Consider the following 25,865-nt stretch of genomic DNA (forward strand, 5'->3'; position numbering starts at 1 on the left):
AGAATTTTCTCAGTTCTCTATATCAAAATGATTGAACCTCAGTTAGGTGCTAAATCATGCTAATGATGCCATTGTGAACACGATTAGGCAACCACTTTAAATGTCCTTTCTACCTACAGAAAGAAAAAGTATGTTGTCCGCAGCAAGCTCACTTACGGCACATTTCCACTGCAGCGGGGTAGCCCCGTTTAAGCATCCCTAAGCGTCCTCGCTCAGGCCTCGGGCTGCCTCGCTGGCCGTCCGAGGCGCATTTCCATTACAGTTTAGGACCTGGGGTAGCAACGCAGTGTAGGCGGGGCGAATACTTGTCAATCCTCCCGATTTCATTGCCCTCCCCCAGTTTCCTATCGCTCCCGCATTTCTGACAAAATCAGATTTACACACTACTGTTTCCACTCGGACTTTAATACAGCTACACCATTGTTTGGTTTCCATGGTAACACGTCTCTTTAGTAGCGCGCGCAACTCAAAGTCTGAGAGGGTGAGGCAGATAGTCACAGAAAACAGAACAAGAATCGAAAACTACTCTACTCCCTGCTCACTCCTTTCCTGTAAAATACAGGTTCAGCCCACACATATGCTCCATCAAGGATGGTGCTACAGGCAGTGCACTTACAACTACAATAAGCATGTTAATGTTAATCTAACAGCTCCGGCGATCCACTAGCATGAGCACTAGCACCCCCCCCACCGGCCTGGCCGCTTGAGGACGCTTAAACAGGGCTACCCGCTGCAGTGGAAATGCGCCATTACACCCACTCTGTGCCACTCAAAAACAATGCTGTTCCTGGACCATTTACCTTTTATTAAAGAACAGGTCACAGTTACGAATAAAAACATCGCACATTTCTGATTATATTCAGTTTTACTTTAAGAAAAACATAATGAGAATGTTATATGTTACATGATTTATTAGATGTAGCATTTACATTTTGTAGCTTTGAAATGCTGCTCCGAAATTTTTAAAATGCTTATACGCTAAACCCCCAAATCGTTCTTTGGCCCTGTGTGTTGTACATTGTCCTGGAAATACAGGTCAGCATACTGCAGGATGTGGTCCACAGCTCTAAGCAGAAGCACATCGTTGTTCACGTTCAGGTCCAGCTCTGATGAGTAGTTCTTCACCGGGACAACGTAGGAGGTGGACATACCCAACAGATCCCCAGCTTTATTCATCTACAAACACACAAACAAATTACTAGGATTTACACTCCATCGGTATTTTTATTCCCTAAGCAGAGAAAATGCCATGGCTAAAATAAAGAAAAGTTATCGTCTCAAGCTCTGTGTAGTGTAAGGAGTGAGTGTTCCATTGTTCATAACTCTCACAAAAGTTATTTTTATATCATTATTATAAAGCCAGGCGGAAATAATCAAAACAGGGCAAGTAGTCCTCAATTTGACAGTTGAAAAATATGGGCTCAGAACAGTCTCATAATACACATATGCACACAGAAGGATTCAAACTTGTATTTCATGATCCGTAAAAGGATTCACACTTTTATTTCCAGATCCACACTTGTGTTTTGCAATGCACACAAAAATGGGTTCCGTTTCATATACATGTAAATAAAATCCAAGTACAGAAAAAAGTTGTACATATCTATTTTTGATCCTCACATATTTGTTTTCCGTTTAAATCCCCTGAACCTGCAAACACAAACCGCTTTCTGTGCATGGATCGCGGTGCATTCGTGTGTGGGTTTTTTGAGACTCCCCTGACGCTCACCCGATTCGTACTTGTAATTTTTTCTATCTATAGCCAATCAGATGTCTCCTCAATTCTAAGCCAATCACATGAGCGCGCCCCCACGAGGGTAGATTTCTTGCGTTCATGACACTTCATATACGCATTTTGCGCAGTCCAGTCAGCTCGCTAAACAGAGGGCGGAGCTTCAGGTGATCATGCAGAGCTGCGTGTCTCCGTCAGACTCAGCAGCTGATCTGATCTCTCTCTCGCGTCCGGTTATACTTCACTCGCGTTTATGTCCATATTGATCAGATCCAGCTCTCCTGATCGGCCTTTATAGAGAGCACCAGAGCTGCCAACATTGTGTTATAGAAAGTAGTAGCATGCCGAGCGGAGGAAGGCAATTTTTTTTCCGGCGGGGGGTCCGAGGTCCGCCGAAGCCCCCAGAATGCCCCCTTATTTCATTTTTACTTTACTTATTTCTATTTATCTTTTGTATTCAACTGTTTCTATTTTACTGTAAATTGTATGTATATATAGTTCCCTATTCCTTTTCCTATCACCCTGCTGCTATAACATGTGCAATTCCCTTACAGGATTAATAAAATGTATCTTATTTTATCTTATCAGAAGCCAGAGACTTTACATGCTCTGAGATGCAATCTAGGTCATATTAGGACATGTTTTTCTGCAAAGTAAATTTTTTGTGTATAATTTCTCCTTTTCCCTGTACTGTTGCACACAATTAAACACCAACATACACAAACAAATATTTTTATTAACCGAACAGAATTCATCATGAAACAATACTGAACAATAACACATGAAAAACCTGTACACAGCCTTTTTTAGAACAGAGTTCAACTCAAGGGAACCTTTGGCTGTGACATGACCATCTGATCAACCTCTCACTTTAGATGGTCATAGGTTGCTGACTTGGCCTTGGCAAGAGTTGTCTTGGAGTACGCCTGCTTGTAGCAAACAGACCCCTTTGCCACCATGAATTGTTTGTGGGTAATGAGGTTACTCAGGGTCTCCATTCCCATACTAGGTCTGAACTCCGTTCTGTTTTTTGTGACAAGACTGAAGATGCGTTCGCAGTCTGCATTGGAATGGAAGATGCAGAGGATAGCCAGCATTACCTTGCAGAGTAAAGGGTACTTGAGATGGCCATTTCCATCCTTCAGCTGACTCATCAGGTGCCACTGTGTGTCTGGTCTGTCACAGCTGGTGATGCTTTCTGGCAGAGCATCGGTTTGGTAGGTCATGAATTGACCCTCAAGCTTGTCCATCTCCTCAGCATTCATCTTCAAGCAGGGGAATCTGCCTGTGAAGTACCTCACAGAATTGAAGTCTGCGCTGTCCCGTGCAGACATGTCAGCCACAGAAGCATTCCGTAACACTGGGTCATCATAGGGAACCTTCTTCACCATGTACTCAACAGCCTTCATGTAGAATGCCCGCACAGCGCTGAAGACCTGGGCCAGCTGCAGCTCCTCAAGCTCAGGGTGATCTGCTATGAAGTCTCTGGTGTTTTGCCCAATGAACAAGGTCTCATTGCTCTTCTGGTTGCTTGGTTCCCTAAATGGTACCTGGTGAACCTTAGCAGCTGCATTGATCACCTGAGGCTTCACAAATCGGTTCAAGAGATTCTTCAGCTGTGTGGTCAAAGTCCTGTGTAGTACTTGTATGCAGGGTTTGTCTAGCTGTAGCAGAGTGTTGGCCTCATCAAATATCGGCAGGACCGCACTCAGAAAGTAGCAGTAAAGATGGAAGGTTGGGTCCTGCAGATGTTGACATGCCCTCTGCACTCTCTGTTGTGCCCCTGTCTTGGGCTGAGTGGGTGCAGTGCTAGATGTCTTGGGCTGAGTGGGTGTAGTGGTAGATGTCTTGGGCTGAGTGGGTGCAGTGCTAGATGTCTTGGGCTGAGTGGGTGCAGTGCTAGATGTCTTGGGCCGAGTGGGTGCAGCGCTAGATGTGTTGGGCTTTGCCGTTGCAGTCTTGGGCTGTGTGGTTGCAGCTGCTGGTGTTTTCTTTCCCTGACTGAATTTGGCTAGGTTTTGTTGGCGAAAGAGATAGCCTGCCAAATCAAACTGAGAATTGTCCTTGCTGCCGCTACTGTGGGTTGATGTGTCCTTGCTAACACTGTGGGTGGACTTGTCCTTGCTGCTGCTCTGCGTGGACTTGTCCTTGCTAACACTGTGAGTGGTCTTGTCCTTGCTGCTGCTCTGCATGGTCTTGTCCTTGCTGCTGCTCTGCGTGGATTTGTTCTTGCTGCTGTGCCCAGACTGTTCTGACTCAAAGTATTGCAGCAATGCAGGCCACTGCTGCAACAACCTGGCGATGCATTTATCTAAAGAGAGCCACCTCGTACTTACATGTTTAACAATCTTTCTCATTTCCACTCCACACAGATCCTGAAATTTCTTCAGTCCCTGTTTCCTCTTGCTGGATTTGTCTAGGTAGAAGTATATGTCCACCAGCAGCTCTTCAATGGACACTGGAAGCTGAGCAGCAGCTTTTTCTGCAGCTAGATGAATTAGATGGCACGGGCATCCCAGCACATATACTGCACTGTTTTTTTTGTTGATGTAGCCTGCCGTGCCAGCTTTGAGTCCCTGCATCACCATGGCATTATCTGCCCCAAAACTCATGCAGTTGTCCCAGGATATGCTACGTTTCTCAAGTTCATTGTCAATGAGTTTGAATATGTTCTGCCCAGTAGATGCCTCATGACACTCTGGCAAAGATAGCAGTACTGTCAGAACACGCCCAAGTCCTCGATCAAAGTACTTCACAACAAGAGGATACAGCTTACAGTCTCCATAGTCAGTGCTCCCATCCGTGGCTAGGGAGTATGGAGCTGTCCTCATTGCCTCCGTGATCACAGACGCATCCTCCTTGGCAAGGGCTCCAACAATGGCGCTGCTCTTTGTGCGACCAGACCCATACTTTCCTGCAATTGCAATCACAAAAATATTGAATTGTATTATCATGATTATACTCTAGATTACACAGAATTGCAGAATTACAATCATGATATTAATCCTCTGTAGAGTAAGTTGGCCTAGGCTATTTTCTTTTCACCTTTACATAAAATGAAAAATGTTTATCAGAATGATACAGTATCAGTATAAATTAGCAATCATTAATTTGCAAGATTTAAATCAGATTATCAACCAGGGCAGTACTGTAACTGTTTTATATAGGCTAGTCTGTACAGATTGTAGAGTGTATTGTGACAGTATACAGATATAAATCTATGCCTATGAATGCTTGAGATGAATTGAGGCTATTTGTCATTTGAGCCTTACCAGCGATTTTCGAGTCCGGAAACATCTTTTTCACCAGTGGCCCGATGTGGTCGGCCACCGCGATCGGGATGTTGTGTTCCACCAGAAAGTCCACAGCGAGCACTTCGGCATTTATGACACTGGTGTCACTGTCAACCGTAAAGAAGCCCGCGATGGGCCTTGTAGCTTCCACTGCCGCCTTGTATGACGTGTGTTTAGCAGTCCTGGTGTGCTTTTCAACGTCGTGTCGGCCACCATGCCTCACGCTAAAATCTGCCTTACACAACATACAGTAAGCGTGGAAGTCGTCCAGCTTCGACCGGGTGATGGTCGGCCATTCTGCGTTATATTCTAGCTTGAAGCGCTGTTCAGAAATTCGCCGCTTTTTCGGCGGAGGAAAAGTACGTTCACCATCCATTTTTGATAGACTTCAACTGACAGCTCGCTCCACGATTTCGCGGGCATAGTGTATTCACGAATTATCATTGGTCCATTAGAAATTAAGATAATAAAAACACAACACATATGTTAAATTATATAATGAAATAAAACAGATATTAATATTTTCTACTTATCTGTGCTATAAATGTAATTTTTGTATGATTCCAATTATCTTAAATAATTTTATAACCAAAATAGCTGAATTTGCTCGTGACCTGTTCAAACCAGTCTATGGTTCAAACAGAGAGGAGACAAGCGGGGTAAGGCAGCAAAGAGCGGCGCCTCACGTCAGATTGAGCAATCCCTCACAAACTGGATTAAACGCATGCCTTTTTCTCTCATTGTCTGTGAAATGTTTGTAGACACTCGTATTATGTCCTTTCTATCCATTGAGTAGGTAATGTATTTTAGGTAGGCCTATGTGTTGTAGTCTTGCTGATCTGACATAAACCCGCGGTGAAAAAGCAGAGGGGAGGCAAACAGTAGGCTATCTCTGTCTCAATGAGGAGGGCGTGCGAAAGCCTGGACACTAGACTCCATTAATCACTTCACGTCCTGATTTACTGAGATCATTGCTTGAGCTAAAATGCTTGTTTCATACGACGGGACAGAAGATAACTCGATCGACCAGTCACAGTGTGATTGTCTATGTTAGACGGCACGCGCCGTTGAATTTAAGAGAAAGGCTAGCGGAGCTAGTGAGAAATTAGCACCTCCTGTATAATGCCTCCCTGCTCTGTAACAAAGATGCTAGTGAGGAAATATCCCCTCCTGTATAATGCCTCCCTGCTCTGTTACAAAGATGCTTGATGGTTTTACCCCGATATATATATGTAACAGTATGTAACCATAATGATTTACCCCGATGAATCTGCCACAAAATACAACAATGCAAATGCAGAAGAATGGAAAGCCACCAGTACGTTTAATTATTAGCCAAGATTACATTGATATCCGAGTGTTTCCGAGGGGATTGTTTAATGTCTGTCATCCATTTAACATCATACAACGTCATTGTGATCACTTTGAACCCAACAATCTTTTTTTTTAATGTATTTGTGAGCTGAGTTTGAGAAATTAAACTTTGCTGCTAAAGTTGTGTTTTTTGGTTGCTATAGTTATCTAGTTGCTATGCTAGCTAGCTCAAGAGACTTAAATAACCTAAACGATTTAAATGGAAGCGTTCAATTCGCATGTAATGATAGCTAGTTATATAGAATATGAAAAACAACCAGTAGTCAATGTGCAAGCTGCCAATTGAATTACCGTAATTTTCGGACTATAAGGCGCACCTGAATATAAGCCGCAGCAGCTAAATTGAATGATGTGTACATATATAAGCCGCACTGGACTATAAGCCGCAGGTGTTTTAATGTTTAATTACCATATGTAAGGGTTCGTGCACAGAGGGGATTGTCGGGAAAGAGATGGCTGTTTGAGGAAGCTCCCATTTATTAACATTTCAACAAACAAGTTGCATATTTGCATAACGTATTCAAGTGTTAGCATTTATTGCAATAGTAGCTACAGAACATGTACTGTGCTGTGTAAACTGTACTGTATCACATAGTGTTTCAGACACACAAACTTTTCAACTTTCAAAATTAAACGGTGCGCTCCCAGCGCACGTACCGGCAGTGATCTAGAGCAGCGGTTTTCAACCAGTGGTACGGGGACAAACTGTCTCGCTCTCGTAATGTCTGTCTGTCTTGCTCTCGTTCTGTCTCTCGTACCACTCTCGGTTCCACTTTTACTTTTGCGCGCTACCTGTCTCACTCTTTTCCGACCTCCAGCTTTTCCTGCTGGAACCCGCCGCTTAAAAGTGGGGGTCCGCGGACCGGCCATAGAGTTAAAGGCGGTGGCCGTTAGCTTTAAAAATCCATAGATTAGCTGCACCGTTATATAAGCCGCAGCATCGAAAAATGGGAAAAAAGGCGCGGCTTATAGTCCGAAAAGTAAGGGTATGTTTTAATATACTCTATTGACTTCACATATTTTTCACATAGGCCTATCTGACTCTGAAAGCCAGCTACGAACCTCACCGCACGGCACTGGTCTACATGAATAGAATTCTTCATCAACAGCGGGAGCCAAAACAGCATAGCATCCTGGTAACAGTAGTGAGGGCATTACAAAAAAGAAGTACAGCCGATCCTATTGGCTCTTTGCCAACGCAAGGGACGAATCATAAAACGGCTTATATGTGAGCTTTAGTGCTGGTTGGATGTCAACACATGCACGAGGCTGCCAGCTCACCGATTCATTTTTCGATTTGTTAGGTAATGCGTAGGATATTCAAGTCAAGCTTCGTAGTGCACTGATCGATTAGGCTAAGCTAACCTGTAGCTGCTCCCTCCACACTCACAACAACTTCATACAGACATAAATAAAAGCAGCTGTATTCGCCATACAGGAAACACACATTTAAAACGGTTTTGCCTGCCGTTTCAATGGTTCGGAAAGTTGCGCTGTACCTTAATAATATAAAGGCTTGTATTTGCGTGCATTTCCTGTTCGGAAAGTGGCAATGTACTGAGAGTGGCGGTGTCCTGAGATTAGCGCCTGCAGGCAGGCTCCATGGACCTGTCAGCTCCGGACTGCGCAAAATGCGTAGGCCTGCATGAAGCGCTACGTCATGAACGCAAGAAATCTACCCTCGTGGGGGCGCGCTCATGTGATTGGCTTAGAATTAAGGAGACATCTGATTGGCTATAGATAGAAAAAATTACAAGTACGAATCGGGTGAGCGTCAGGGGAGTCTCAAAAAACCCACACACGAATGCACAACGATCCATGCACAGAAAGCGGTTTGTGTTTGCAGGTTCAGAGGTTTTAAACGGAAAACAAATATGTGAGAATCAAAAATACATATGTACAACTTTTTTCTGTATTTGGATTTTATTTACATGTATATGAAACGGAACACATTTGTGTGTGCATTGAAAAACACAAGTGTGGATCTGGAAATACAAGTATGAATCCTTTTGCGGAACATGAAATACAAGTTTGAATCCGTCTGTGTGCATGTGTGTATTATGAGACTGTTCTGAGCCCATAGAAAAAATAATAAAAAAGTCCAAACAAGAACGTTAAAATAGTTTCAGGCTGAAATTTGGCTTTTTTATGTGTCTTACCTTAAATGTATGTATGAACGTACCCAAACTAAATGTTACATGTATATGTTTGAATGGCAGATCAATAAGGATCTTTCCCTTTGTCCAAAAATCTAATGTGACTAGTGATTCATGTGACTTTGCTTTAGCTTGTAATTTAATGATTTGCACCTAAAAAATATATATATTTATAAACAAGCACCACAAAGTCAAATGTTCCATTATGCTACAGATCACAGGAAACTAAAACTGGTCACACACTCATTTTGGTAAAACTTCCCCACCTGTAGTCTGCATAGTGATCATACCTTCCTCTATGATGGATATACTTTGTCTATTTCATATATTTTTTTTAAACCTACCATGTCCTGAATGATGCGGCTCTTGTAAACCAGGGTGACATCTTTGGCCGTTTCTGGACAAATTAGGTCTATCTGGGTCAGCAGGGCCACCTGGTGAATGTCTAGCAGACACAATACAATACTGTCAATAAGATGTCACTACAAAAAAGGCTTTAATTTGTTACATTGCAGAGAAAGAAATCACTGACAGTTGACATTTCAACAGTGCTTTTGTTTAGGAAATCCTGTAAAGAGGGCTTCAAGCCCAAAGTTATTATGAACATCAGTGCCCAACAATTGTAACCACAACAAAATCCCCCAAAATATATACATAAAAGGTCAGTGAAACTTCAAAGCAGTGCATTAAAACAACATCCAGATTCGGCAGGAACTGACAGAGGGACAGAAGAACAGCTCTACAACATTGATATTAAAAGTCAAAGCCCATTTTGTCTTTAAAAGTAGTTCATCCGTGTCTGAAAATGTCTTTGTATTGGACTGATAATGTGTCCCTGACTTACCCAGGTCACTGATGTGCTTTCGGAGCAGCCTGAAGGTGGTGCCGAGGCCTTTGGGGTAGGTCAGGATTTTAGAGGCATCTACCACAAAGGCAACACAATGGATCTTGTCTTTGAGACTTGGCTTCTTTACATAGCCCACAGTCTCACACCCCACTGGTTGATCTGGGCTAAACTGGGAGAGAGAAAGAGGATGATATATATATATAGAAAATAAAAAAAACTCATGTTGAGGTAGTTTTTGCAAAGACAAAAGCAAATAAAGATTAAACCACGGTCTGTGTTGGGCTATTTCATGTTCAGTGCCAGGATTTGTTATTCACGTGGCTGTTAATAATTACGGTAACCATGGGTTTTAGGTTTGAGTCGGTTACTTCTCTATGAACCCAACTGTTAACCTCATGGTGGCGCAGGTCGGATGATCAACAAAGTGAGTAAGGATGTATCCTCTGGGAAATTATGAATGTCTGTAAAAATAGTGATATATTTTCATCTTGACCAAACAACGGTCATTGGGTAAAACTGCAAGCTACGAACTAGAACATGTCATTTTTATCCTGCTTACTTTTTGTCCCTCTGGTGCATGACCTTTAATGACAGACAGGACGTCATGGAGGGTCAGTCCAGTCATCTCTCCACCCCCCAAGCCCACGATATCACACAGCACCAGTCCAGTAGGATCCTCTCCTTTCTGACCATGGATGTTGAAAGACTGCAGCTGAGACAGAGAGAAACAAAAGTTAATTTGATGGTTGTAAAAGATGAGAACATCCAAGCTGCTGAACGGAGGTTTGCATTAACAGTGACTTCTGATGAACACATTTGAGACATCAGGGCTCGACAGTAACGATTGCCAGGTTGCCACTGGCAACCATTCAGAAAAAATGTCAACCACTTCTTGGCCTTTGGTTGCCGTCAGTGGCAGCCAGTTTTTAACAAAGAAATAAGGACAGCAAACTAAAAAAAGCTACATGTGCACCCCAAAATAGATAAATGGGAATTATTGGTTGTATTAAGAGTAGAGTTGGGAACCGAAACTCGGTTCCAGATGACAACCGATAAGAAAATGCCGGGTACCGGGTACCCATACAAAATACACAATTTTGGTTCTGCTTAACGGTTCCTAAACGCGGTAGACCCTTTATTCCACCGGGTCCGTCTGCGCCGCGGCGACCCGGTGGCATACAGCCAGGGTAAGGGAGGACTGGCCATCTGTGTGTTCTGGAGAATCACAGAACGGCCGGCACGCTGACGGCCGGCACCACCCTTAGTTCACGAGCTCATTCACTTCATAACACCAAAGATGGATCGCGGTAAACGCTCTAAAGTGATGCTCCACTACACTAAAAAATAAAAAGACAAGGCACAGTGTAATGCCTGTTAATAGCTTGCCACAGGCATAGCTTAGTTAAAATAAAGCACAGCTATTGTGCAATACATTTGTATTGCATTTATATTTTTTATTTGTAAAAATGTCAGTTAAAGCTTAAAAAAATAAAGATATTTTTGTTATCTAAACGTTTGACCTCTTTCTTTTACAATTTTGTAATCGAAACGGGGAATCGATAAGAACCGGAATCGATAAGCAGAACCGGAATCGATACATTTCAAACGATACCCATCCCTAATTAAGAGTGATATTTAATTATTGCTGTGACCAGTCGGAACCTGATACTTAAGTTTCACGTGCATTGGTGTGATTACTGAGCCAGAAAGCGGTGCGCCGTGTGTTTGTTTTACAAAAAAATGGCGAAGCAAATTAAGTTGTTTGACTGTGGGGTAAAAAGTTCAGCCAACCCGTCAACATCTCAAACGAATGTTCAAAGTGATTCAACTGATAAAGCGCAAGATTAACCCGAACGAAATCAAAGAGGAAATGGGTCTTGGGGGGTGAAATATATAGTACATTCATCTCCGTTAGGTTGTCCATACTACCAAAATAAAAGTGCAAAACAAAACTTTACTATGGGAAAATATTGGCATACAAATGTAATCACTTTTATAAAAAGGTAACACATTTTAAATATATTTTGACATATTAAAGGTAATTTACAGCATTAATCATTAATATCTAATTCTTAACTATGAATGGTTTTCATTTATTTAACATTATAAATGTATTAGTCTGGCCAATCCAAGACTTCAATGCTGAAGGGCCAATGGATCTATGGTGGGGGTCAGTACAAAGGTCAAGAAACCCACATTTGAAAGGGAGACAACGGATGACCAAGAAACTAGTGACTTGCTCAATTCATGTTTGAGGGATCTGTGAAGAACATAACAGCTGCACCACTGGTATTTTGTATACCAGCAATTGAGGATGGACAAGTTTACTACCAGTTTAGTTTCAAATAATTGTTTTAATTACTTATTGTAAAGCATTTGAAAAAAAATGTGTGTCCCATGTTCATTATTAAGTTGATGTATACATGTATAGTATCTTAATTATTTAAAATATATGGTGACTAAAAATGGCAACCTTATTTTCAGTTTTGGCAACCAAAAGCTGATGCCTGGTTGCCAGCTTGGCAACCACTTTTAAAAGTTAGCGTTGAGCCCTGGACATTTATGCTCTTACCTATTACCTTTGATAAATGTATTTGTGCGAGTGTGTGCGCATATTGTCTTTCTTAATCCATATTTAAATCTAATACGTAAAAATTGGACTTGTCATGGCCAACTTTATGACATCCAGGCAAACTCTTACACAGACAAGTTCCATGAAATTGAAAGCTTCAGGAAAGCTAGTAATTGGACTTTGAGTAAAGATGACTGTCTAACTTTGTAAAACATCATGAATAAGCAAAAGGAATTCAAACAAACTTGAAACTGGTATTGAATATAAGCAGTGCATGACATTAAGGATTTAAATTAGCTTAGATGGCCCTGTGGGCCATCTAAGCTAATTTACAGATGGCCCTGAGCCCAATAGAGATTGCCCTCAAAATGCGCGCGGACGAAATGGCACGAAGGGTTTGGGGGGCCTCCCCTAGAAATTTTTTATTTTTGCAGGTCTTACTGTAGAGGCTGTCTGGTGCATTCTCTAGACTGAATTATAAGATGAACCACCACAATATTATACAATTTCATTCTTAATTTCACTTGTTTGTTTATTCTTGTTTGTGTTTGCTCTCTTGCATGCCCTGCATAGCTAAGAAATACTTAAGTTGTTGGTCAAGACACTTTCCATCTGATGAAGGCGAATGCCTTCCCAGATATAAAAAAGTAGAAAACATTACATTCAGTTGTAACTGCCAAAACAAACATTATTTACACTATTATGGCCCATGTAAAAAATGTTTGTAATTGTTATCTACTGTAAATTGGTCGAACGAATGCCTCCTCATCTGGAAGCTGACCGAGCAGCAGTCGAGGGGAGCCGAGCGCATCCGCGAAGCACACAAAATGGCGACGTCAGAGTTCCCGTTAGCCGGCAAATCTAAATCTCTTCGGTCAAAATAATTCCCCTTTAGCGCAAAACCGCTTCAGTTGAGCCACTTAGGTGACAGACAATTCTAATGTCTAACACTTAATGTGGAGAAAGAGATGTCCTGTATAGGTTGATTGTGCGTTAATCTGTTGGTACTGCCTCGGGGTTCCGGTGGGCATGTAAACAAATGCATAATGCTGCGCTATACTTTGTGGCCTCACCCGGTTGCATAGCGACACTTATTGTTTAGGTGTCTTTTAATAAGCAGGTAGTCCTATCATTAGCTAGAACTAGCTAGATCTGATCGATATGGACATAAACGCGAGTGAAGTCTAATCTGACGGGAGAGAGAGATCAGCTGCTGCTGACGAGTCGACACGCAGCTCTGCATGATCACATGCAGCGGTGAGCGGACAAATCACACACTTCAGGTTAGAATATCACTCGTAGCTATTTTAATTACCTCTCAAACTACCTAAACTAGTTATAGATATGTTTAGTTAACATGGGAAATGACTGAAAATAATTTGACTACAGATGGTCTCTTTGAATGGTGTTCAGCTGTTTTTCATCTTTCGTGGATAGTGTATAGATACCGCTTGAATTTACTAGCTATTCAGTGCCTTTCCAAAAGGCCAGACGAGGCTCTCTATTCAATACTTCCTTAATTTGAGAAACGCAACAATGAATTTCAGCGCTTTTGTTCCCACTCAGTTATTGCTCCACTTGTACCTTCTTGGTGAAGCTGGTGGAAGAGGTGCCCACCATGGCCCGGTTGGTGACTCTTCCATTAAACACAGACTGGACTGAACTGATGAAGCTGGACTTTCCAGAACCGACCGGACCCAGCAGGAGAACTCGAGCCTGAGTCCCCTCGTGACAGCTCGGCCTGTAGGAGCTGATGGTATTCATCAGACTCGCCTTTTGCCTAGATTAGAAAATATTGAAGACATACTTGCTGTTCAGAATCATTTGAAAAGATAAGTGTCTGTGAACATGAGTTGAAGGAATAAAGGTAATATGTTGATAGGGTTTCAATTCTTCTCGCTCTAAATGACCAGATCTATCACTTCGACTGCAAGTAATAAAAATAGTTGCAAACATGATTTGATTTTGAATGTTTTACTCACTCTTCTGTCCACTCCATTTCTCTCCATTGAGATTCCAACTTAGGTTGAAGTGCTGAGGAGAGTTTAAAAGTTGATAAGTCTTCATCCGGTTCAAGTTAGGGTTACAGAATACTCACTAATGACACTTCTGCTCACAATATCTAAGGTGTTTGCATGGAGTGTCTTGAAACATGCATTACAAATTGTTGGGAAAACTGGAACACAGTTGTGTATCATTCTTACTTTGTGTGGAACTGTTTAGCAGCTTACCAGGAAACGTATATGTAGGTGTGTTCTTTTCTTTCTCCGTTGAACTGACGTTTGAACAAAGGGTGAAAGGACTTATGATGTCCTCTGCAATTGCAAAAGCTGCAGGAGTTGGATCTTTAACAGCTTGGGCCAAACCAAATGAGAAGCCAACTGGTCTGATGAAGAAAAAATCACATGCATCAGTTTAAAAGAAAAGATGAAACAAAGAAGCACCCGGAAAAAATATGTGACCTGCTCTATCGAAATCAGTCTGAAGTCGCAACGGCTCATTTAAAAAAATAAACGTGGTTTTGTGTAAAAAACTAGTTTTTCAGGGTTCGGGTGTTTTGTTTGATTTTAATTAAAGAAAGTCTTGGCTTTCAGAATATGACACTTTTATTGCCAAAATCACACGATAAATACATTTTTGAAGCTTGTAAAGGGAAGAAGACAGGCACCTCTCAATCGTACTCGGCTCTTCTGCAGCGCCGGTTCCCCTCCCTCCCGCTGAAAATATGAAGTAAAGGCGTATAGTAATCATAGATAACACGACAGGGTCTGGGACAGTTTGTTTTCATCTTATTTCAAATAAACATAGTCTTGGCTTTCAGAATATTAAACTTGTATAGGCAAATTCAAATGATAAATACAACTGTGAAGCTTGTAAAGGCATAATTACAAGTGGAGAACGGAGTAACTTAACTCACAGCAGGCATAACAGCCGGTGTTTCCCCTGGAAACAAACACAATACACACAAACGACCTTCCCCCAGACCAGTAATGCAAACGAAAACATGTTCCCTCCGTACTACTTTGGTAATTTATTAGCCACTAATAATCAATCAGATCGATGGATTCCAGAGAAGAGGAAACTTTGATGGCCTTTTTCTCAAAATGATGACTCTGTAACAGTCATTATATAATGTGACATTTTGCTTAATATTTGGAGTACAACAACAATCCTGATATCATTAGAAAGCTAGGAACCTCCTCTTTCCAACAGTGTGTATGCAACTCATGTGTCTTAGGGTCAATGTGACTGATTTCGATCACATATAAGTCACATGCAAGTCAAATATATGTGACCTAAAATGTGATCTAAAAAAAACATTGTTTGAATGGACAAAGCATTGAAGTAAGTTTACTAAAACATTTGGAGTCACGTTGAGTTTACGGAGGAAATTTCCACTGCACTACTGAAAGAAATTATTTTTTTAACTCAATAAAAGTAAAACATTGCAAAGATTTGACACATGACATTAATCCAAAAACAAGACAGGACGTTGACTTTTACATAGAATCCGACTTCCTTTCCCAAAGTGCAGGCCCAAATATGTGCCTTATAACATGTGGTGTTGCAAGTTCCAGTATGATAATTGTCTTATCTACAGGTAACTTGTATGAACGTTATTTGAATACCAATGCTTTGCCATCACATACTCCATACCACCATTTTTAAAGAAATCTGGCAGGTCATCAACATCAACTTTGTAAACAGTCCTGTTTTTGTTCCTCAATTATTAATATACTTCAAACTATTTAGTTAATTTAATGTGGGGGAAACTCTGTTAAGCCATATAAATGGATGAGTGAAAGAAAGCCTGAGAGAAGGTTACGTTAACCTACCTCCTTTCCTCTCTGATTTTCCGCATCTTCTCTCTCCTCCCTATGAGTATCTCAAGATTTGATAAGACTGATTTTTCTGTACTGGATTAAGTAAAACATGTTTTTGATAATCACGCAAATCTTAATCTTTTTTACAGTCTACATATGTATATCCTCCTGGGAACCGAGAATTTTTTTTTTGTTCCAGTCTTCTTTATTTTTTAATTTCCTACCTATTTAGGGCTAAAAAATAAAAACCTCTTGCGATTTAGATTTTTTTTATTCAATTTATAAAAGTTACATTATGTCCACTGTAAAGGATGTCAGGACCATTTTAGTTTTGAAAAGACAGCCCAAATTAACAGACTGACTATAACGTATTATGGTTATAGAGTGATATTAATACAATACATTCACCTTTATTTAAAAACATAAATAAGTAATTGATCTGAACATTGCTGTTTATTTGGTCACTAAAAAACTAGTTTGTTTTTTGGTGAATCTTTCCAGATCTTCAAAAGGGAAAAGTACCTCACTGGACCCCAGGCTGCACGGACTGTAGAGTCATAACTTGACTAGTTTTATGGATGTGGTCTCTCTACTTGACCATACTCATAGAAACAAACTTGGCATTCCATGGGCAATTCTCGTTTTTCATGGTTCCACTTAAAATAAAAACAATAACATACGCGCAACTCTTGGCCCACAGAGGGACATGTCTTTCCCGCTCGTCCCTATCTGTATTGTTATTAGCCAGTTCGGGGCCTGCTAACAGTGTTAGCCAGTTCAGCCTAGCACGGCTAGCTCGATCTACTGAGCAAATAAAAGTACATCTGAGACCAGTATTGTGCAGATTAAAACCTCGCCAGTGTGCATGTCGTTTATTTTACCTTCGTCGCCGTCGTACAATTCACAGGCCAGTGAATCCTTCGTTTCAGCGGCCTCCCACACCAGCGTGCCCGAATCGGTAGTCGATGCTGTGCCGGAGAATGAAGGTCTGTGGCCGAGCAGAGCATCCAAGCGATCGTACCATTTGCTACTCTTTTGGTCGTTGCCCCACTTGTTGTTATGGTCCTTTGTTTTTTTGTAGTCCTGCTTCAGTTTCTTCATTTTGTCCCGGCATGCGCTTGCGTCGTGGAAGATTCCCAGTTCGCGTAACTTTACCGAATAACGCTCGTAAACTTTGGAGTTGTGGCCTGGCTTCAATCGAAGCTGCTGGTTCTCGTCTTCCGAACAAATCGACAGAAGCGCCGACACTTCCTCATCGCCCCACCGTTCCCATGATTTCTTTCGAGTTGCCATCTCTCCGTTGGTGCGCTGGGCTTATGCGAACAAATAAAATGTCGGCTTTATAAAACTTTTCGGAGTGTTACGGGGCGTGGTTTGCAATTCGCCCAGCCTCCATGAGACCTTATTTCGGAAAAATTATGTATTGAAGTCAATGGGGAGAGAAAGATTATCTTTCGATCCCGTTTGAATTGTGCCACGAATTACATATAATGTTTATCAATTTAAAAGATAATTTTGAAAGTCAAAAAAAATGAAAATGTGTCGTAAAACTGTGAAGTAACACTTTTTTTGGTGTGAAACCGCTCAATGAACTACATTTCCCGTCTCGCACCACACACCAAGACGGCCGTCATGTTGGCACATTTCACTTCTCTCTTTCAGAATGAGGTGAAAAGTATTAAAAGAGGTGAAAATCACTACAAGTCTGGGCATGTTGAGAGCTGTACATGCACAAAAGGGGAGTTAGTCGGTTCCGTAAGAACCAACATGCGGGACCGGGATTTTGGGATTTGTAGTCTTTCTAGTTGCGTATTTTTCATAGTGTTATATTTCAACAGTTTTACGACAAACTGTGACTTTTTTTACATGGAAATTATTTTTTAAGATTGACAAACATCATATGTGTAATTCGTGGCACAATTCAAACGGGATCGAAAGATAATCTTTCTCTCCCCATTGACTTCAATACATAATTTTTACGAAATAATGTCCCTTGGTTCGGAAGTAGATGGACGGAACTATGCCGATAGGGGGGGGAGATTTGGTTTCACACCAAAAAGGATCTGGGCCTAGTCCTTAGTTGAGTAGCATGTAGCTACTAGGACTGCGGTCCTGAAAGCGAGTAAGTGCTTTTAAAGTTGTATTTGTTTAACATTAAAAACAATTCCGGTGTCTTGAAATGAAGTGTGATTAGAAAACGTTAACTATGATAGTCTTAACGCAATACAAACAATCATCTGTTAGCTTATGATAGCTGGCACAGGCTACCGGGGAAGTGGAAGGCGAGAAATCTTGGAGGGTTTTGACTCCGAAGAGGGCTTCCCGGGGTACTGCAGCTGTTTTCTGGTGGCTGAGGGAACAACAGACCCCGCCTCACCCATCCATGGCCTCACCCCAGTGAAGAATCCTCAGTCCTCTCCACTTTCAGAGGAAGGGTCAAAGCAGGTAACCATATCAATTTTGACATATTTTAGTGTCAGAGCACTAACTGAACATATTTAGATAACATGATCCACAAAAAAAGTTTTAACAAGGGTGTAATTAGTTTTGGGAAAAATATGCTCAACCAACTGGTCGATTTGGTCTTTTATGGTAAACTAGCAAAATGACTTTTTCAGAGTTTCAGAGATGTTTTCCAATAAAATATGGTAATATTACTACATCTAGTAGCCTATTGCCTTATGAGTCTCAGAGTGAAAGAGTGATAATAATTGATATAGCACCTTTCATGCATGGCATTCAGCCCAAAGTTGCACAGAGATGAGCAAGTTAGGCCAACACAGGATATAGATATTTGCTGTAAGGCCAGTGGTTTCTTGTTAGGCCAATTCAGCATACAGTAAGATGAGCAAGTATTTTTTTTATTATGAAAAACACTTTACATTACTTTTTTACTTCATTACTGTTCCATTTATTTATTTTTACAATTATCATTTATTATCTTTTATGAATATATCTGGTTGTATATATTGCTCATTTTCCATAAAAGAAAAAACATGTATTTGAGTTTGTGTTTTATTTGAGTTTGATGCGTAGAAATACTGTACTGTATGATGATTCTTGAAAATGCACTTTTACCATAAAAGGCCAGCTCGACCAGTTGGCAGAAGCTCATAAAAACAAAACTGTCAGTCAAAAAAAATTAAAATTGTTTGTGGCTATTTGTGGCCCATTTGATAAAAAAAATGCAAACAAATAATTTTTCCATAACTTTTTTCTTGGTCTGGCAGTTAAAGCCAGACCACACACACACACGAACGAACAGGCCGATAAATACACAAACAAACACACACACACACACACACACACACACACACACACACACACACACACACACACACACACACACACACACACACACACGCAATGTTCGTATTTAGTCTCCTGATTTTAAATGGGAATTAAATCATTTGAGTGTTCCCAAAGCACCAGTGTTCTGCAGTTTATGGCCTACTGTACTGTTGCACAGTTTATACTGTAGAAACTATGTCCAGGACAAGGTGTTTGGAAGTTTTGAAAAAAATATTTCGTTTGGTCACCATTGCCATAGCCCCACCTAAAATATTTTCCACTGGCGAGGGGAGATATGATCGAAGTTTTAAAATAACTCCACAACATCTACAAAACATCATGCCCACTACAACGGGATTATAACACCAGGACTCGTGGACACTGCCTCAAGTTGAAGAAAAAGTACTCAAGACTGACTATCCGCCACAACTTGTTCAGCCTGCGTGTGGTTGACTTGTGGAATGATCTGCCAGAAAGCGTTGTCACATCCAAGACTGTTAACTGTCTCAAGTCCTGCCTCGACTATTACTGGCCTAACATCACTTTCACTTTGGACTATGTGACTGTTGCCAGCATCCATAGTATATAAAGAACAGTGATCTACGTATTTATGAGCGACTAAAAGGCCCTAGGCCTACTACAGCCGTATCCTATTGATTGATCGATTGATTCCGTTTCAAAGTGCAGTTTGACGCTCGGGGTAACCTTGGCGCACTGCCACTCCAACATCCAATCACAGAGCTTGAGGAATAATCACAGGGTTTGTCAAGCAAAGCGGCTGCTGTAGTCCCAAACGATAGCTGAGGATTATGGGTAGTGTAGTGTCTTCTGCCATCCTAAACTCCGAACAAATACTTGTTTCTCCGAATGGAAGGGGAAAAACACAAAAGCATTGTACACAATTTAAACCAATCAATGTTGTGTAATTAACAAGGATAATCTGGTGTTTTTGAGTTGATGAGTAGTGCAGATATCACTGTGAAATCAATCGAAAGTAAGGAGAATTCTTACTTCCGGGTGTAAAATTCTCCGTTATCCAATGGGAATGGAAGCTCACATTGCCTTTAACTGCCGCCGACATGGACGGATGCGGTGTTTCCCTGAGCGTCAAATACCGCCGCTGACGGGAAAACATTGCAATCAGTTGAAAGCTCTTTTCGTCCGTTTATGAAATGCATCTTCAGGGTACTAGATAGCCTGTCAGAAGGCCACTGCAGGGTCTAATGATTAGTCAAAACATAATGTAAAATGTATTCTAGGAATGCTCAACCAACTCTTTTACTTTGGATTGATAACTGTTACTGTTAATAGGATCAACTGGCAAAATATCACAATACATTTTTTTAAGGTTTTTGAACCCTAAACCCTTAATGTTTCCTCTCATTTTGTACACAAGAGGGAGCTCTAGTCTTGTTTCCAAAGCTGTAGATACTTAACTGCTAGCTGACAGAAGAGGTCAACATGTGGCCACACTTAAGTCTCCTTCCTCCACATGGAGACCCCATTGCCTGATAACGAAAACTTCTACTGTACAGTCTTGGAAAAGTCATTGCCATCTTTCAGTAGCTCTTAATAACCGAATAACTAATCTAAAATGCATCAGTAATTGATGGTGGTGATTGCTATTCCTTGGATACAAAAGTGTGTGTGTGTGTGTGTGTGTGTGTGTGTGTGTGTGTGTGTGTGTGTGTGTGTGTGTGTGTGTGTGTGTGTGTGTGTGTGTGTGTGTGTGTGTGTGTGTGTGTGTGTGTGTGTGTGTGTGTGTGTGTGTGTGTGTGTGTGTGTGTGTGTGTGTGTGTGTGTGTGTGTGTGTGTGTGTGTGTGTGTGTGTGTGTGTGTGTGTGTGTGTGTGTGTGTGTTTTCTCCACTTGTGCTTATTTCTCCTGTGGTCATCAAGGTCAGCAGACTTTGGGTGTCTCTGTAATTCAGTTAAACCTGTTGGATTTTTGAATGAGCTCTGTTAATTCATTATGTTGCTAGTTTCTGAAATTAATTCTTTCTGGGCTCCTCTCTGCTGTCATTTCAGGGCTTTTTGACATGGTGTTCGTCTCAGCAATAATGTCTTCACTTGGTAAGACCCCCATCATCTCCATGTGTTTACCACCACCACTCGAATACTCCAAAACAAATGTATGAACGCTAAATGGTAGGATCTAAAGAACCTTTATTCTATAATCAAAACATTATATCATATCTAAATCATGTATATTGGAGTAAATCTCCTCAGTTTTCTGTCAGTGATGGAGGTTATGATAGGGAATGGAGCTTGCCTAATGCCTACTCGATATAACCCCTCAAAGCATAATAAACATGAAATCAATTTTGCCGGTTATTTCAGGTTGGTTATCTGTCACTCAGCTATTCTGGCTATCAGTCTGCGAATGATCAGGCGTAATAACAGCCAGCAAGAAGGAGGCCCAGCTATCTTTATGACCTTGTGGCCGTGCCCAGCTTTTGTTGTTTCAGCAAACTAATTTTTATATCTGAATCCCCTTGTAGAAAGTCTGGGAGATATGGAGCCATTGTTTGTATGGAGACATAAAAGGAACGAGATCCAAAACCAGTAGAAACACCTAATGTTCCCAAACAGAATCATGCAACAATTTGAGAAGTCTTGACACATCAGCTGATGTTATACTGACTAGTTATTTGAGGGCAACACCCAAATCACAAATACAACCTGCTGCGGCCTTGAGGTTATGAGTGGGTGTCATTAAAGGTTATTGTACTGTTGATGGCTTGACAGCAAACACTATAGGTGGCTATTTGTGGAGACAAAAACCAAAACAGACCTCATAATTTATCATCCTTTAACCAGAAAACAGGTGGAATGTAGTCATAAATATGTTTAAAGTATACCAAAATAACTTGAATAGATATATCAGTGACATAATGATATGAGTCCTACAGGTCAGTCATGGATAAGTAATGTTGTTGTTTTTTTGTTTTGTTAAAAAAAGACTCACCTGTAGTCCCTCGGGTATACTATGTGGTCATTTCAGTCATGTGTAATAGAAAATGACAAATGTATTTTTCAATGCTTAATGTAAGTGTAAAGAGATTATACAGTATATGTGTATTATGACATGGCACAAACCCTGGGCCGGGACATTGCAGCACATGGCATACTGTATTATCACTCGTCATCTATCAAGACCCTCCAACATTTTATTTTTGCTGCACCAAAGAAAAATAGAGTCATATTAGCCTATAAGACCATTTTACCACAGATTCTTCCATGCTAAAGATTTCAAAAAATAAGTCGGTATTTGTAAGGATTTTCCTGGTAAGGGATATCTGGGACTGCCAGGTCACAGTCATGTGAGCTGCAATGCAGTGGCAGGTACATGCTTGTGTCCTCTCAGCATTTGGTAATTTTGTTAAGGCTATATCTCATAAATAATGTGAAGAGGTAATGATTTGTTCTTCCTTAGCTCTTCCTTATCATCGTCATCTGCAGGTGTGATTTTAGGAAGTTCAGACGGTTTCCTGCTCTGACTCAGTAGCTCCAGCTGATATCTGTGGAGCGGAGAGCTGCAGGTGGTGGGGGAGGGAGGGGGGTCAGCTGTTTAAACAGGGAGCTATGCTGACTATGTAAGTGTGTGACACAGCGTCTGCACTATGGGCGACACACACAAACACACATGGGCTGAACTTGCAGTGAGGGTTGACATTGAAGCACGGCAGTGATCTGGGTGAAGCTGGTAGGGGTTGATGAGACAGTTAGTAAATAGGTCATCTCAGGTGAAGTATGGAGATGATCACAGATGGCAGACTGGTCTTTTTTGTATTACTATATTAAGTAATACTCACACTCATTTGCCTGATAAACTCCCTTAAAGTACCTCTGTGACAGGGATATTGTTTGAGTTTTGCCAAAGGATTGACAGGGCACGATGTTCTGTACCGACAGCCTCTGATCATGTTTACAGTGCCATGTGTAGGCATCAGTAATCACCTGAGGTAATCACCTGAGTAATCACCTGATCAATTTGGTGTTTGGGGAATGATTGTACGGTTGCAGTGTATTGAAGCTATGGAAGCTAGTTTCGGTTAAGAAAGAGCGGCATCACCTTTCTTCTTCTTCAACATCAACCACTGTACCTTTGATCAAAGCTGGATATAGAGCTTTGTTCTGACAAAGACACAAAATGTTTGTGGTAGTCCAAACACTAGCTTAAAATTATGACTTTGTGAAGTACATTTTTATTGACAATCCCCTTATATTGAATGGGCTTCACAGATTGGAATTCCACAACATCATGTCAGATAATGCCAATATTAATTCCTTTTATTTAAGGCTCTTCTCATAAACTGAGCACAGTTTCAGTTTCATAGATTTGTTTTCATTCTGTGAAAGCTTTTCCAGTTTCTGAGAATGAACGACTGAAATGGCAGTGCGGGTTCATTCAGACTGTGTTTGCCTTAACGAATGATTTACTACTGCCTCCTTGCAACTTTCTTATTCCATGTCTAGAGAGAGCTACTTTCGCCGTAAAGTAACATTTGTTGTGTTGTATAATACAGAACATAGAGTTTATGTGTCTTTGATCCAGTACTTTATGTTCTGTTGCAGTGTTTATGATACTTTGAGTGGTTTGGATGACTCCTACTGCATGTGTACTGCCACGGATTATTTACATGGATGTCACTCAGACTCATCCATTTTAAAACATGTGTCCCAGTAATTGAATCCGTCTCAGTTGATGTTTTAGTGCTGGCAAAGGCCATGTGATTGAAATGACTCAGGTATGATTCTTCACTGTTAAAGTGTAAGTGTCCTTTGTTGTTTTATTTTTTATCAAAGACTTTTTTTTTTTTATTATTATTTTTTATATAATTTATTCTACTAAAATCATACAAAAACAAAAACGTATAATTCATACACACAAATGAACAACATTTTTAGAAGCAACAAATTAAACAACACTGATCCTCCTCCTCTAAAGTTATTCTGAGATTTTTCTTGCAAGTCTTAGGTTGTTTGTTCTTTAACAAAGTGACGGTTACAATCACAGATCTTCACATGTTTTTTGTAGAATTTGTATATTTTAAGGGGAAAATGTCCCTCTTCCAATGTTTATTCTATAAAATTGCCAAAAATCTCATAATGGCAATTATAAACGTTGACAAGTTGTCTTCTTGTTTTGCCTGTGATCTGTTGAAATCTCTTTATTATTACAGGGGATTGTATGATAACATGTTATGTTTATTACTTACATGTCGTGGTTACACGCAATAAGTACAAACTATGATTGTCAGTTCTCCCTAGTCTGCTTATGGGTGGAGGAGTTAAATTGGTGGTTGTGTTGAGACAATTAATGATGTTGATGTATAGACAGGAAGTGCTTGGTGTCAGCTCCCTGTCTCTTGTTTGTTGTGCTACCTGTGACTCACCTTTAAACACTCAGTGTGTCATTACAGTCGATACTCGCTGTTGTCTACAATAGAGAAAAATATTGTCTACACCTATCTTGGTAAGACAAATATTTAAAATCGCAGATGGGCCCGGAAATGAAGGAGATCAATGTTGTCCGGTAAACATAGAGCTGCAGAGTGCTGGTGGTCCTGTGTTTCAACAGGTGGAGCAATCTCCTTTCGATAGGACAACCTGTGATAACAACTGTGTGCTGGATGGGAAACAATGACAAAGTGTGATAATGACTGGGATTTTTCTAGTTCTATGATTGTGTGTCATATTAAGATTGTTTGCAACTTTTGAGTTGTTGATAAAACTTTAGGTCAAGTACTTCAGCTACGGCCCTTATTACTCTTTATACCTTTTTAGCTAACGCGTATACCCAGAAATATCAAGTGAAAGATTCGAATTCCTGAATGAATTGTTTTTTGCTTTTTACATCACTTGGAGTTTTTCAATAATATACAGTTTGTGCAAATTCAAAACTTTAAATTGATTAAGTTAATAAATACATTTAAAGGTAGGGATGGGAAATATGCCTTTTGCTTGTTTTAAGGACTTCACTACAGTAAGATGAGGTCATTTTCTGAATTAAACAGACTGTTCTGTTTTATCACTGATACTCCCAATAAAAGTACGAACATGGATGGACAGAAAGAATCAACTTCACATCGGGAGGCAGTGCACTATAATAAGTGATGTCGGTCACCTGCATTATCAGATGCTGTGTATGCAGTCAACATGCTCAGTGGATCAGCCTGCTTTCTCACATACTGTAAACAAGCCATAGTTTAGTAAGTCAACCTATCGGATGTCTCCTAGTCACCAGAGCTGCTTGTTTGTGCACAGTATTCTACATTAAAGAAAACTTCATTAACAACTTTTAGAATGCATTTATTTGTTGAGACTTGTTGACAATGTTTTTGTGAAGAGCCAATAAAGAACTTGGAAAGAAAAAACTTGTTGCTTGTTTGAATCCATTTGTGTGCTCCAATGTTAAGGTGCAACATAGAGTAAAATGTCTGTGTGGTGTCTCCTTTTTTGATGGTTGCTACTGTTGTGTCTCTGCACTTCCCAAAAGTTCCAAATGAAGTGGGAACACTTGTGGACATGCTTTTGGGAAGTGAACACGAGCCCTAATCTGGGTTTCACTATAATGCACGGACGCGCTGTTCTGAAAACAGAAGATACAAAAGTATATATTTGGTTTAAGAACCTGTCAACAGTATTTCATCTCCGCTGGCTGTGCTCTGGCTTTGCGTCAGATCTCACCACAGACAGTCTCCAATCTGCCTGGCCGGCAGCCTGGAGGCGGAAACATTGTTCAGCCTCACAGTGTTTGCGTCTCAGCCTCCTC

General features: G+C 40.7%; 2 protein-coding genes and 1 long non-coding RNA gene across 5 annotated transcripts; 1 reads left to right on the forward strand and 2 right to left on the reverse strand.

Annotated features, from left to right (window-relative positions):
* Positions 1-790: 790 nt before the first annotated feature.
* On the reverse strand, positions 791-17,144 carry LOC307023744 (interferon-induced protein 44-like). 3 transcript variants are annotated; one of them, XM_079657249.1, is made up of 9 exons: positions 16,680-17,144; positions 14,643-14,691; positions 14,179-14,360; positions 13,957-14,008; positions 13,559-13,754; positions 9,962-10,114; positions 9,400-9,571; positions 8,900-9,000; positions 791-1,176 (listed from the first exon to the last, which is right to left on the reverse strand). In XM_079657249.1, exons 1-9 carry the CDS (start codon positions 17,089-17,091, stop codon positions 979-981), a joined length of 1,515 nt encoding a protein of 504 aa, XP_079513375.1. In that variant the 5' UTR covers positions 17,092-17,144; the 3' UTR covers positions 791-978. The 3 variants fall into 3 exon arrangements, with proteins under 3 accessions (XP_079513375.1, XP_079513376.1, XP_079513377.1); XM_079657250.1 differs by having other exon boundaries at positions 14,206-14,360; positions 16,680-17,143; XM_079657251.1 differs by lacking the exon at positions 14,643-14,691 and having other exon boundaries at positions 14,179-14,355.
* On the reverse strand, positions 1,188-8,886 carry LOC307023739 (uncharacterized protein). Its single transcript, XM_079657241.1, has 2 exons — positions 5,005-8,886; positions 1,188-4,646 (listed from the first exon to the last, which is right to left on the reverse strand). Exons 1-2 carry the CDS (start codon positions 5,399-5,401, stop codon positions 2,599-2,601), a joined length of 2,445 nt encoding a protein of 814 aa, XP_079513367.1. The 5' UTR covers positions 5,402-8,886; the 3' UTR covers positions 1,188-2,598.
* A 259-nt stretch (positions 17,145-17,403) lies between the features above and the next one.
* Positions 17,404-25,440, forward strand: LOC307015861. Its single transcript, XR_013801661.1, has 3 exons — positions 17,404-17,920; positions 18,043-18,243; positions 21,116-25,440. It is a non-coding gene; the product is annotated as an uncharacterized lncRNA (long non-coding RNA).
* Positions 25,441-25,865: the final 425 nt, after the last annotated feature.

Source organism: Notothenia rossii (assembly GCF_949606895.1).
Source record: "Notothenia rossii genome assembly, chromosome: 1".
NCBI lineage: Eukaryota > Metazoa > Chordata > Actinopteri > Perciformes > Nototheniidae > Notothenia > Notothenia rossii.